A 14642-nucleotide genomic window follows, 5' to 3' on the forward strand; every position below is an offset into this window, starting at 1 on the left:
TCACCCGCATAAAGGCCTAAAAGATACCAGTGACGTATATATCCGTCATCTATGAAAAGACCCACAGATACCAGTGACGTATATATCCGTCATCAATGAAAAGGCTTACAGATACCAGTGACGTATATATCCGTCATCTATGAAAAGGCTCACAGATACCAGTGACGTATATATCCGTCATCTATGAAAAGCCTCACAGATACCAGTGACGTATATATCCGTCATCTATGAAAAGGCTCACAGATATCAGTGACGTATATATCCGTCATCTATGAAAAAATCCACAGATACCAGTGACGTATACATAAATTTCGGCGGTCTAATTATAATGTTCTGCCGATAGTCTGCTCGAGGAAATTAACCGGAACCAGAAGACCACCACCAAGCACGAGGAGAGATTAAACGTTTATTAATAAATGATTACGTCCCCGCGTAAACTTTGTCCGATGTTTCACACCTAATCAGCAAAACCCCGGGCGATTTGTTATGCGTTACGGTGAAGCTTGTCTACCTGTCGGGTTAACTCCCTGTCCAATGAAATTCCGCGCGAGTGAGATGAATATTTAATTCCTTGACGGCCAGTTCCATTTCCCCATTCCCACCATCGTCAGGGGAAATAAATTACTAAACAAACACTCGCGCATCTATTCTTCCGTTGAATCCGGATGAAAATTTCAGCCGGTATAAATACGAGAATCGTGCCTCTTAAAGGCGTATTAAGCGCATGAATAGCAAGTTTCATGATGTTTCTGAGGTGCACAACAACAACGATAATTGGATTATCATCTTGTTTGTTTATATATAAGGTGTTAATAGAAATGTGGAACAATTTCAGAGGGTGGACTCTACGTGCCAAACTAAGACGAAATTACATTCGAGGCATCGATTTCCGAGTTATTAACCTTAGACACTTGCATTTTTTGACTGATGGTTTTCTTTCTTTCAAAAATATCTGTTCCTTCAAGTACACCTATACAAGATCGTTGAATCTGAATTTTCTGGGATGAAGATATCAGTGCTGTATTGTTTAATAAAATTTTTCGAGAATATTGAACAAGTCGCCTAGATATAATATAGAAGAAGATTCTTAAATGGTTGCCATCTCGGGGGAGGATAATTAGTTTCGAAGTGTGCCGTGTACGTGAATCCAGGTTTCCATAGTTAAACGTTCGAGGGATGGCGTCCACTTTAAAAAGTTTGATTCCCGTCCATCCCACCCCTTGATCCTACGGATTCGACTTTAATAACTTGGTCGATATCATCGAGGGGCGAGCAAAGGGGAAACAAATTATAAGCAGCGAATTCCGTGAGTGTTCCTTCTGATCTAACTATGTTCCAAGTTTCTTTTTTTTTCATTCTCAACGGACCTGTGCCCTTATGGAAGGAACAAAGTGAATCGACGATGCAGTATCTTACAAACTTCTCCGAACATCTTCGAGCAGCTGTCTCGAATTTCGCTTCTTCTGTCATTTCGACCAGTCCCATAAATAATGTGAATTGTGACACCAGCATTCGCAGCGACATTTGTCGTTTTATTGACAATTAAAATCCAATTTCCCCGCACTGTGAAATCATTCCCAATTCGCTGAGCTCGTGTATACACGCAAAACTTGTTGCTGGTTTTTAAATAAAACGCTCGTCCCCGTCCAGAAAGTTTGATTGCGTTTATTTTGAATCGTTCTCGTTATTGCTATTTATAATCGATGTTATGAAACATTGCTAAATTGTTCCACCAGTGGAACCGCGAATGGAAAGAAAGTAGAGTGCATTTTATAATATTAGTGACAGGCCGATGGATTTAACACGGTGATTGAAAAATGAATGTTTTCGATCTGGATTGCACACTAGCTTGGACATTAATGACGAATCTTACATGTATAATCGGGATTTCGGTTCTGAAGTTCCCTACGGTGAAAGCTTGAATTTATTATCATTAATCTCTGAATCTTTGAATTTTTGAATCCTTGAATCTTTGAATCGTTGAATCGTTGAATCATTGAATATTTGAATATTTGAATATTTGAATATTTGAATATTGGAATATATGAATATATGAATATTTGAATAAATGAATATTCGTGTTCGTCCATATAATAATAATTAATTACGACAATCTAATTCCAAGTAAAATCATCGAAATTCAAGCAAAACGAGTGTACGACATAAAAATCACGGCGTTTCAACGCGCGTTCAACTTCAATTAAATTAACCCAGCCAGCTGCCGGTGCAAATCGATTCACGGTAGAGAATGCGTACGCATAGTAAACATGCACGCTGCGAAATAATACGGCTTCGTTGACCACTGTTACACTAAGCGTCGAACACCGGAAGAAAATTCACATTCTCTCGTATTTCGCCCGTTCAATTCAGATTCTACGTTGTTTTGGAATAACGAATAGTTCAGAAGACAATTTCGTGTAAAGGTTCAAATGAGGACACCCTATACACATATATGCATTTTATATAAAACTCTGATAGTTGTGGAATAATAAAGCACACTTGAACAAACACGATCACGTCTGCACGCCCACTCTCTGCTCGAAATACCCTTGTATAAATCGAATTCGCAGAAACTTCAATCGCTCTTCAAATATCTTTCGGTACCTACTTTTCCAACTAGTTCGAATAGAATATCAAATATTCTGTTCTTAATTTCTTTATTTATTGCCGCATAAACTAAGGGTCATTAACGACTAAGACTATCAATTATTTACATGAGTAGTCCAGTAATTACAAATATACAATGCGATACATAATGTGTCTTACGTATCTGTATCGTATATACAGGCTGGTTCACCAGATATCACCATTTCAATTTACGTGACTGTTATTATCCGTACCATAAAATGGTTCCCGTAGAGTCGAATTATTTCAGGAGGGTCTAAAAAAACTACTAACGTCAGAATGTGCCCCTCCCGAAACCATTCAACTCTACGTGAACCATTTTATCCTACGACTAATAACAGTCACATAAATCGAAATGGTAATATCTAGTGAACCACCCTATATAAGGAATTTTTAAAATATAGGGCAATACAACTTAGCAATATCAAATATTACCAACTAGTGTCGGCCAGGATTTTCGGACTCTGAACACCGTTGTTTACGATCGTTATTCCATGTTTACAGATCCCTACTATACCACGCGTGTCCCGATGGCCATAATTGTTGCTCCGATCGCGGAAACTGGAGACGATGATTTTACTGACGAAATAACATACAATTACCGCATGGAGAAGGAGCAGGGGTTCCGGTGCTATTGTTCCCCGATAACGATCACGGAAATTTCGCGGTGCTCTCGCTGGAAGAGTTACGATTGCAGACCCCCCACCCCATCGGTTAATGGCCATCGATTTATTTATCATTCCGACGGGGGCATTGTGATTCGGCAACCGTCGTCTGATAGAACAATACGTGGATCGTTATATTCACCGTGTCTCGCGGAACAATAAAATCGGCCCCGGAATTTTTCCACGATACCCCCCACAGTTTTTTCCACAGTCACGAGTCCAATCACCACTGCTATTGTAGTGAAAAATTTCCAAGGGAAACACAGCGGAGACTCGACGAACGATAAACAGTACGAAATGAAAATCCGATGTGGATTCGAACGGTGAATTTCCGCGCAATGGACTCCACCAGGAATTCCGATTAGAGCTGCAAGTATTCGGATATTCGAACTATTCGAATAATTCGAGTGATTCGAAGTATTCGAATCGTACGAGGTATTCCAATAGTACGAAGTATTCGAATAATTAAAATAGTACGGAGTACTCGGATATTTGAATATTCAAATAGTATGAAGTATTCGGATTATTGGAATATTCGAATAATAGAAGCGATCGAATTTTGGACTGTACCGAATAGTAATTTGAAAAATAAATAATTGTAAAGGTCAATGAGAAAAGAGTTTCACGTTAATATGTAAAGAAATATATTATGTTCAGATTCCTATTCAGTACAATCCAAAATTCAAATACTTCGAATATTAAATTCGCATTCTACTGCAATTTGAATATGCAAGTATTCGAATTGCTTTTAGTGTACATTTCACAGAGCCGTATAGGCTACAAATGCACAAAATCTGCAATTAGGGGACAAGGGATAATTATGAATTCATTGTTAATTCGGTTGTAATTACATCGAGGCACGAAAGCCTTTTTCCCCATCCCTTAATTAAAATTTTCCAGGAACTTCGAAAAAGTTCCTGATGGAAAGCTCCCTCTACCTTTCTCTCTCTCTCTCTCTGTCTCTCTCTCTAGGTCCCTCTTGGGAGGTTGACTTTAATCGTCGTGTAGACCAAAGAGTCCTCTAACACGCTTGATTCGCTTAACGAATATTCTCAACACCACCGTAAAAGCGTGCCTGCCGCTAACGTAACTGGAAATTTTATAAGTTTTTCACCCGACTTCTACACGTGTCCTCTGTGTACACCCAGCCTTGGGTATTTACAGAATACTTTACAACAGACAAAGACAATTCCACTATATGCAACTAGAAACAATTCATTCCAACGCATTCAAAAAGTTTTAAAAATATATTATAAAATTTACGATAAGATATAAATTGATTACCGTCATACTTTAAAGGCAGACTTTCAATTTTTTAAAACAATTTAGAACAAATTTCCAATTATTTCAGTATTATGCAGTTAGTAATAAGGTCCAATAGAAAACAAAATTGTCAATTATACGTATTAGACACTGATAAATCAATTTACACAGCAACTTTCAATTTATGGAATAATTATTTTTTCTTTATTTTTCTCCCATTTTTGAGAAGAATTGACCACAGTGACGCCGCACATAGTGGTGTATGTCAGGGGCCACTCGATCGCGATGCAAAGCGTGTCTCTCGCGTGTATATGGCTCTTTGCAGCGATGACGTGACAGCAGCCCGTCAAAGTAGCAACGGCAAACTGCGCGCCGAAGAGGGGCCCCCTCGTGCATAATTAGAAGACGAGGGGGTGGGGGATGGTGTATGGCAAGCCATGGTTCGCCAGGAGCAACGTGTTTGCGCACGATACTGTACACACAAGCACCACGTGCTCCACGCATCGAAGACCACCAGATATACAAAGGGTGGTAGAACCGTGGCAGGTGATGGTGATTCTACATGTAATAATAAATCGAGTAAAAAATGAAAGAAAAAAGAAAATTTGTTCGTTCGAGGCATTAGTTTGTCAGAAAATCACTGACAAAGGTACCACGGTGACTGATAAACACCGATTTTAATACAATATTTGTACAAAATGTTCATTAGACCTACCCAAGAGCAGAGTTGGACAGAATTTTATTCGAATAATACACAGTGCAAAACCAGCAGTATCTAAATGTGTTTGAGCTCTAAACAATTAATGAGATTAAATAATTGTTCGACAAATGTCGATTCATTCATAAAGTATTTGATCATGATTTAAACATATTTAGATGTCTGTAATATACTAACAAGTAACATCATTTTGTTCGTGAGTCCAAAGAATTATTTCGTGTCGACAGCAACTATCACTGTACAGTCTACACTGTACAGTTTTTCTCTCCGTTTTCATTCCACCCCCTCCCCACCTCTGCCCACAGACCTCTCATTTGTACCCCAGGTTCAGCCCTTCGTCATTCTAGCTTTCGTTCTCGTTCGAGTAATTTTAAACAACCAAGATATTCACGGTGCCGTCTCCCAGATTCGTTCACCCTTGTCGATCGAGGGGATGACACGGTATTCGAAGAAAAGAAAAAAAACGGAGGGGGAGTGAGGGAAAGCGAATTCAAACTCGAGAAACGAAATTTTACACACCCGTAAGATTATTCACCCCAATTCCAATGATAAGCCCTCGATGAAATCTCGATAAATTGCTACGCCTACTCGAGAGAGGTTTCATATCGCCCGAAATTTCCTCGGAAATTTCGTTTCTTTACGACAACGGACAAAACGAGAAGATTCTTATATTAAAGTATACTTCGAAATCGGCTCTTTGTGCCAGGAACCTCCTCGGACCTGGCTATGTATTTCGATCGCAATTCCGAGAGGGTACGTACTTATCGTAAAAACCTCGCGCGTGTAACGAAGAATATTAAAAACTAGAAAAACCAGTGAAATTCGCGTCGCTGGGGATAAGAAAACTCGCGACGGCATCTGGGGAAACGATCAATAAGAAACCTCCACCTCCCAGATTTGAATTTACATCTTAACGGTGATAAAAATAACGTAAAAATTCGTGATCCAATTGGAGAAATTTTTCATTTTGTTCGTTGTGTAACGGTAAACAAAATTCTGCGCTGTGGAAGCGTTTATTATTAATCCGACGCTACACTTCAGAAAAACGTTCTACGGTGATACCTGTATATTACAAAATATAAAATAAGTTTCGTCTGGCTACGTACGACCTTTTTCACTGTGGCAGTCGATGTGTTATATTTTTGCCCCACTCTAGAAGAAAAAAATTGGATTTTTCCCCCTCCCCACCCTTCCCAGAGTTACAACACATTTTTGCGTAATATTTAATATTTCAGTATAATTTGAAACACGACCAACAGCCTCTATAAACAAAACGCATACATTTCCAACAATTTATGACTTTAAAAACAAAATAAAGTGTGTCTGGCTAGGTACGACCTTTTTCACTGTGGCATTTGATGTGTTAATATTTTTGCCCCCCTACACATGATCCCTGAATTTTCACGATTCACGCGACCGGGGACACCACACGGGAATATTACGGCCCTTTGGAAGAATTTATATCGCAGGAAATTGCTGACACTTGACCGCGGACGGAATTATTCGTAAAACGGGACGGTTATCTATCGGGTTCGCTAAATTCGGCACGGTGCATCCGTTGCTAATCCTGACCAGTTGACCTTTCATCTGAAACGGAACTCAGGCTTTTCTACAGATGTACAAGGTGATAAAAAAAAATTGCATTATTTCTTTCAATAATGCATCTTCCTGTTTCAATTCCGTAGAGCCTGTCAACACGGCCCGAAACATCCACAGGCTGCGAGTCCTTAAAATTTTTGCAAAATTAAACCTCGAAGGCGGTGGAGGATTCGACCCAACGGAGGTCGCCGCGCAATTTTCGAGGGGCTCTTAATTATAGTTAAACCCATTACCATGCGCGTGTGCGCGCGCACGCTATCGTGTCGTTGTTGCGTAATTTTATCGGTGGTGGATAAGCCGTTATCTCTGGAGAACCGTATCGAATTTGAATATTGTTCCGCGGGTCCCGCCACGGATAATACGAGAGAGGCAAGATAAATATTCGATCGCCTGGCGCGTGTAGAAAACATGCAATTACCACAAATGACAATTTCCATTTTCGGGTCCAAATTGTTTTTTTTTAGCAGTCATGAACGGTTCCAGTGGCATTTGATAGATCTGTCTTTTAGAATAATTATAATGAAACATTACTGAAAACATGACACAAAGAAAAATTCATTCCCAAGAGATTAAAAAAACAATTACGACCTATACTGAATATGTTAATAGAAAATCCCATTTTTCAATACTTTCTGCCATTGCACCCCCTCGCACAGAACCCCCTCAATTAAATGATCTGATCTCCCTACTCATTACCAAGACTCAATCCACAAAAATACTCATTTCCGATGTTTCCTTTCGCGAACCAGCTGGATATTTTGCAATCCAGAAAAAGAAAAGTCGAAAAGGAAGGATCCATCGACAACCACAATCGATAGGAGGGAACAAAAAAAAAAAACAAACCACGGGGACAGCATTTAAATAATCAAGAAGAAGGAGCACACGCGTGTGCGGATGCGACAACGAATTATACGTTAAAGATGTTTAAAAGGGCCAATGTGTGCAGGGCCGCGCGCGTCGGTTTCCTTCCCAGGAATTATGATCCCTGGCCGCGTGGGCTGACCCCAACACACATACAATGTGATCGTCTCGCGGAAGTCCGCCATTAAAACAGCTGGATCGAGCCAGATCTCGCGAGACGACGACGACAAATCTTAGCCGACGACGACACACGCTTCACTGCCACGGGTCTGACCTCGGAATCCACGGGATACAGTAGACATTCGTTTAATGTAGGCAGGGCCGTTTCTAGCGGGGGTGCAGATGGTGCCCCTGGGAAGCCGCGAGAACAACAGCGATCGTAATATGAATTCTGGAAGCCGCGGCAGCTGTAGGTAATGCAAACTGGTAAATATTCCTCTAATATGATTCACCGCCGACGACTACCACCACTTTCTCTCCCTCTATCTCTCTCGCTCCCCTTGGATCATCCCCCGTGGAGCCACTTTGATTCCCCAATATCGACGGCATCCTCTCTCCCTCGATCCAAGGGACCCTCGAGAATATCTCTTGGAAGAATGGCAACTTACGATTAGATCGCGGGGTAATCTAATTTGTGCATTTGCAAAAAATTGAAGGTGACCTCGAAAAATCAGGAAAAAAAAAAGAGTTGACAAAAAATTTGCTATAATCACGTTAAAGCTCTCTTGAAACCATGTTATACCTGATAAAAACATTTTCGATCGGACTGCTAATAATAGAGTAATCTCTACTGATCACGATTCGTGGTTCACTCTGTATATCAAAGTTCTAACTCGCAAATACAAACACAGTCACGATGAAACCTACCCCGTCCTCCAAAGGTTAACGACAGTATGCCATCAGCAATATTACATCGAGAAACAAAAGATAAATTTCGATGTATTTAACACGTCCTAAAATAAATATTAAACAACCCAATGGGCAGATATTCCGTTGATTTTCATTTGTATCGTAAATTCTGTTGACAGATAATTGGAATTAAATCGGGCAGAAAGTGTCAAGGAGAAGAAGTGCCATCGAGAGATAGCTGCACCGCCGCCGGAAACCGCCATGTTCATCGACAGTGCCCACCCGGAGGCGAACACGCTTGGAAAATCACGCGCGGCCTCGGTGTAATGTGGAGGAATTTATATTTTATCTGCACGATGCAATTTCCACGGCGTCTGAACCGCGGGGATCGTGATCGATTTCGAAAGCTCCTTATTCCTTTGGATGTCACGGAACGGGAACAGGGTTGCACGATCGTCCTTGCACACCCTCCCCTCGCCTTGTGCACCATTCGAGTAATAATTAAATTAATACACTGTGGACTAAATTGTACTGTAACTAGATCATTGTACAGACTCCTCTTGATTATCGTCTGGCTTGTTCTACACGATTACTGTCCAAGCGTCATTCACACCACTGGGGGAGCGGGGAAGCCATAAAACCTGTCAAACGCATACTGTTTGCGAAGTGTCTACTCGTTCGAGAAGAAATATTATTTTATGATAAAAATTGGATTTACCACGTTCAATAAAGTAAAAATGACGAAATATTTAGTTCATCTTTTATTCGTTATTTTTACTTATAACTTATGAATTTCGATAATAAAAATATGATTTAAATTCGGTTGCGGTTCGGGTCAATGCGAGCTGAACAATATGCGTACACGAGTTAAATCGAAGAGAAGAAACCTATATCCGAGGAGGGGGGACAAATACTGTCCACCAATTCATATGTTTGAATAATTCATCCCTAATCTCTAATGTTTTATACATGCTTTCCCTGAATCCGCTACTGTTGCTGAAGTAACCCAGCCCGCGTCATCTGCACCTGTAAACACCCGTGTTATCCATATTCTACGAGCCCCTTACACCGTCGTCCTGGTTTCCACCGTTATTTCCCCGAAACTTCCCTAAACCCTGTCCTATACACCCTCTGTTACAAATCTCAGAACCTTAAAAGTCCTACCCCCTCCCCTTCGAATTAGCTCCAGTTTCAGCCTCGCAAAAAACTCAGAAGTGACACACAAGTAAATCAAATTCACTGTCTGAATATAACTGGGTTAAATACCGAATCTTTGTAAACGATAAGACGGCTTAAAGAGGACTTAGACCTAAAATAGCCGTAAAATAGGCGTCTTTAAGTCGTCACGTGCTATCTGGGTTAAGTGTCTAAAGGTAAATTATTATTGAACTCACACCGTAAGAAGTAAAGAACCGTAAGAAACCGTAAGAAGTAAAACGAAAACGTCGGAACAAGACGGTACTACGAGAGGTGACGATTCTCGCGGCCACGAGTGCCAAATCAAGCCCAAGAGAAATCGGACGAGGAAATACATACGGTGGAACGTAATGGAAGCGTGTTCACGGCCCCCTGACACACATCGACTCGTTAAAATAACGACATAATGGCTAATTTAGCGATAATAAGCGCGAACCGTATCGTTCAAATTAGCGTCGAAGGTGAGACGGGAATGACAGAGAAGGGACCGCTCGAGGAGCGAGAAAAAAGGAGAAAAGATATATACGTATGCATACGATATAACCCCGGCCAGCCGCGGCGGCGCGCGCCGGAATTTAACTCCCCATTGGACCACTTGTATTGCCCACCTTCTGCCATCTTGCGGTCACCACACGAAACGGTTCTTCGAGCAAAGACCGTAACTCGGAAGACCCTCCCCCAAATCAATCTTGCGTAAAAAAAAAAAAGAATTATTATGTATGTTTAAATACTATGGTAAAATAGTCATCAGTTTCCATATTTGACTTGAGTTTTACAGCCAGAGCCTGCTGACAGAATCGTAAAGCATATTGACAGCAGATTGACGACAGATCCTGCAACACAACTCTGGTCAACTTAGGTTGTTTAACAGACTATGACATAGGATCTGTCGTCAATCTGCCGCTATTCTGCGCGCAAAGTATTTATAGTAGATCCTGAATCAAAACCGTAGCCATTCTGGTTACAAAAACTTATAACAGGCATTGAACAAAATCTAACTGTGCAAGTTTGGCTAACTGGATTAATCGAATATAAGAAAAATTGCTTCTTGTGACTCATTCATGTGTCATGTAATATACACAAAAATACAACAAAATATTTCTTTTATAATTTTTAAATAATTGGGGAATGAAAGAGTTAATAAAATGTTCATATCATTACCAACTTCGATCGAATAATTCGATTATGGATTTTATACATTTATAACGGACACGGCTGACGGAAAAATGAGAAAGACACAAAGTTCGCTTCGCAACTGTTATAAAAGAATTATTGCGATTACATTCAGCGACATGTTCGCCGGTGATCCGGTAATAAAAGCACGAGGGTTGAACGGTAATAAAAATTTAATGATTTTACGCTTTTATAATCTAGATATGAGTTATTGACTTGTCAGACCGCTTCCGCAATCGTTGCCGCATACACTGTACCGGCCATTGGTCATGAAGTTTCGGTAGAGAGGCAGTGGAAAGTAAACCGCCGCGTGGGATTTTCTAGGGGATTCTAGTGTCAGTCACTAATGCCTGTGTCCCGTGGGATAACGACCACCAGTCAGATCTTGACACAGATCCCAGGCAATAAGATTTGTCAAGCTATTTCGGTACGCTTATCACAGATGTTTCACGAAATTCCGTTCTTGAACAAGATATATCAAATGAAATTATGGAAAATAAACTTATTGACCTGTTTCTCGAGAGGAATCCACCGAGATATTTTTGCATTATCAATAATGTAACGTTGAACAAATCGGTTAGCTTGTCTCGTGATCAATTTTACGATGGATAATTTAACGACAAATTCGAATATCGTAGTAGCAATAAAGAGACTTAAACGGAATCGACATGTATGAAAAAAATAACAATTATGAAGTATTTTATTAGTAAAGCTAATTAGTATCATTCTGTATGGTGATACTAGTGAATCGATTGCAGTTCAAAATAATATTAGCCTCGACTCTAGTAAAATAAACATGAGCGATAATATTTATGTCGTTAAGTAAGGTGCCAGACCATTCAATACAATTATACTGAATATCTAATCTACTCCCAGTCAGTTCGTTTTGACAACACAAGTTCAATGACGTTTACTAACTAAAAAAAATTATAAAAGCTAATTTCAGAAACAGAAACGTTCAGTTCTAAGGACTCCCTCAGACTGTCTCCAAAATCCTTGTATCTCTCTTCGTTAGAATCTTTCTTTATATCTGTTTTTATAGGACACATATCGATGGTCTTCGGAGACTGCTGCTGGATTTCGAGAATTTAATATCCTTTTATATCCTTTCTGGCACGCCCATTCGTATTTACGGGTCAACTTTATACTTCGAATGTTTCAAGATAGAAACAGCGATGAAACAACGTGTTTATTCGAGAATTTAGTTAGGAAGTCGTAAATTACACGTAGACGTCGATAAAGAAAGCACGTGTGATTGAATTCTTGTCAATGAGTCGCAACTGTATCAACAAATAGGTCATCTTTCATATTTTCGTTTCTTTAGTTGGCAATATATTTAATTTTTTTGTAGTTCAAGTTGAAAAAATCAACCGGTAATATCACGACAAATGTTATACACTTCGTTGTATTAATGGAAAGGCTCTGTGCACTATTCGGAAAAAAAATCTACAGCAAATAACACTGATACTCCTTCAGAGAACGTAATACGATACGATAAAAAACAGATTAGTCACGCGTAATCGTATTTACATGGAAGAAATATTCACCGTCGGTAGACCGCTTAACGCGCACCAACTATATCCTTTGTAGGAAAACGATCGTGGTTTGCATACGCAATGCCACATTATTTTTTGGACTAGTTCATTTATAGAATATTTGAATCCATGGTTAGGTAGCGTTTCTCGTTCCGCGAAGAGAGAATCATCCGTTAAAAATGCAATTACACGTCTGACGTCTCCTTTATGACACATTCCTCCTAGCAATCTAATTCGCGTTTCTTACTCGGTCGTGGTCAAGAAACGATCGTTTTAATTGGTCGATTCTTTCAATCGATACCCACGGTTATTTAAAATAAAAATAACCGGCAAGCAACGCAACCGATATTCCAATTTGAATACTATGTTCCCAAATATTTACTTTATTTAAATCTGGCAATACGAAGAATCAGATCGATAAGGAAAGTCGATAAAGTGTCACCGGAACGAAACGGAACCAAAGGGCGTGGTTTGACAACATGCTTCTGAACGAACGCGCGGCGCATGGGCTTGAAATGTACAAAGCGCGCGCGACAAAATAAACGTTGATCGTTCGATCGATAAAACAATCTATGAACGTAAAGTTAACGGTGGTACGCATGCTCGTACTACACTGCGTCGTTGTACGCGTTGGACAATAACGGAAAAAAAAATATCAAACAATGTTACTGACCTCGGTTGCCAGCTTTCCTTTCGACGCCATCTTGACAACAATGACGGCGGTCGGTTGACACGCCAACAACCTGCTGCACGCGCTGCACTTACGATCTTCAATGTATTTCTTGGATACGCACGACACTGACGGTACTCCGATCGAACACACGCGTGCAATTCGGGCACGTTCACTCTCGTAACTGCAGAATAAAATTCCGTCCCGTTCAACGGCTCGCGCGACCACGTACCGAAACCACGTGCTGACGTCACGGCACGAAACGTCTTTTCGTACTAGCGTGTACTACGAGAGGCGTACGAGTTTACAAGCGACACAAAGGCACCCCGGCTCACCACAAACGCGCCCCACCACTTTCGACGACCGATACAAGTCCCTTTCACTCGTTCACTCGATAATTATAATAAACCGTTACTCTATCCCCTACTCCTTTCACTGTGATTGGTTGTACTCTCTTTCTCTCGAACGCATTCCGCGCCAATGACATTCGTCGTGTGTCCCGTCCTCTTTCACTTTCGGTAATAGTAATTACGTTCCTGTTCGCGACACGTCAAATGTTACCGGTAGTTGACCAACGGTGTCGTGCGGGTGACAAAGGTTTTCCTACGAGCTCGTGGCGAGCCGAGACACAAGTTACAGGTAAGTAACAATGTGTCTATACGTGTGAGTAGGTTCGCAGATTTAAAAACAATACGAGGGTGTTGTTTCGTATCGTATGGGGGCCACTTTAAAGCTGAATAAAGTACACAACAATGACTAAAGTTCGACTAGGAATTACTAATAAACTGTTCAGTGTAGAAGAAAGTGTGCGAAACAAAAGTATTACTGTACCGTGATGACTAGACTGCAGATTTTATGCTTTTATTAATCTGAACCGAATAACATACTTAAGAGGAATATAAATTCCTAGATTTCCGCCTGTCTTCATAAATTACTTTAGAAAATATTGTTTTGCATAAAAATCCGCAGTTTAGTAATGAATTATGAAATTATTTCCTATCTTCTATCATTTTAAAGCTACAGCCCGGCATAGTTGCCTGGGGCATTAACTGCAGGTATGTTCGAATACCTTCTAACTGAAGTGAGGACTACCATTACTTACAAAAAACAATGTAATGTTAACGTTACCAATATCTCTGCACGCGAGCCTACTCTACGCTTTCTCGTTATTTTCCTTCGGCTTTCCGAGCTCAGAGATTTACTGTTAGCGTTCACACGGGTGTGAAATATTCCTTAGAATTCGCTGTATCTCACCTGCCTGCTACTCATAGGTGTCAGAACAGTGACCGATGATTTCATTGCTTTCGCATCCTGTTCATATACATCTTCCTGCCAGGCAGATATGTAGCATGTAGCAAGCGAATTTACGAGATTGAGGTTAGGTGTCATTCGGCAAAGATCGTTCCTCTCTGCCTCTCTCTCTTTCTCTCGAGTTTCGCGAAAGCAGTCGAGGGGCGAAGGGAGATTCGCTTTAATTCCGAGCGTAT

At 40.4% G+C, this 14642-nt stretch overlaps 1 protein-coding gene across 3 annotated transcripts in view; it reads right to left on the minus strand.

Moving 5' to 3' along the window:
* LOC107194956 (sodium/potassium-transporting ATPase subunit alpha) overlaps nucleotides 1–13482 on the minus strand; it is a 102920-nt gene extending 89438 nt beyond the window's left edge. For all 3 annotated transcript variants that reach the window (XM_015584669.1, XM_015584666.1, XM_015584665.1), the window contains exon 1: nucleotides 13159–13482. In XM_015584669.1, coding sequence (XP_015440155.1) covers nucleotides 13159–13188 — 30 coding nt within the window. In that variant the 5' untranslated portion in view covers nucleotides 13189–13482. The remainder of the gene's footprint in view (nucleotides 1–13158) is intronic.
* Between the last annotated feature and the right edge of the window lie 1160 nt (nucleotides 13483–14642).

Source organism: Dufourea novaeangliae, unplaced genomic scaffold (genome assembly GCF_001272555.1).
Source record: "Dufourea novaeangliae isolate 0120121106 unplaced genomic scaffold, ASM127255v1 scaffold8, whole genome shotgun sequence".
Taxonomy (NCBI): Eukaryota; Metazoa; Arthropoda; class Insecta; order Hymenoptera; family Halictidae; genus Dufourea; species Dufourea novaeangliae.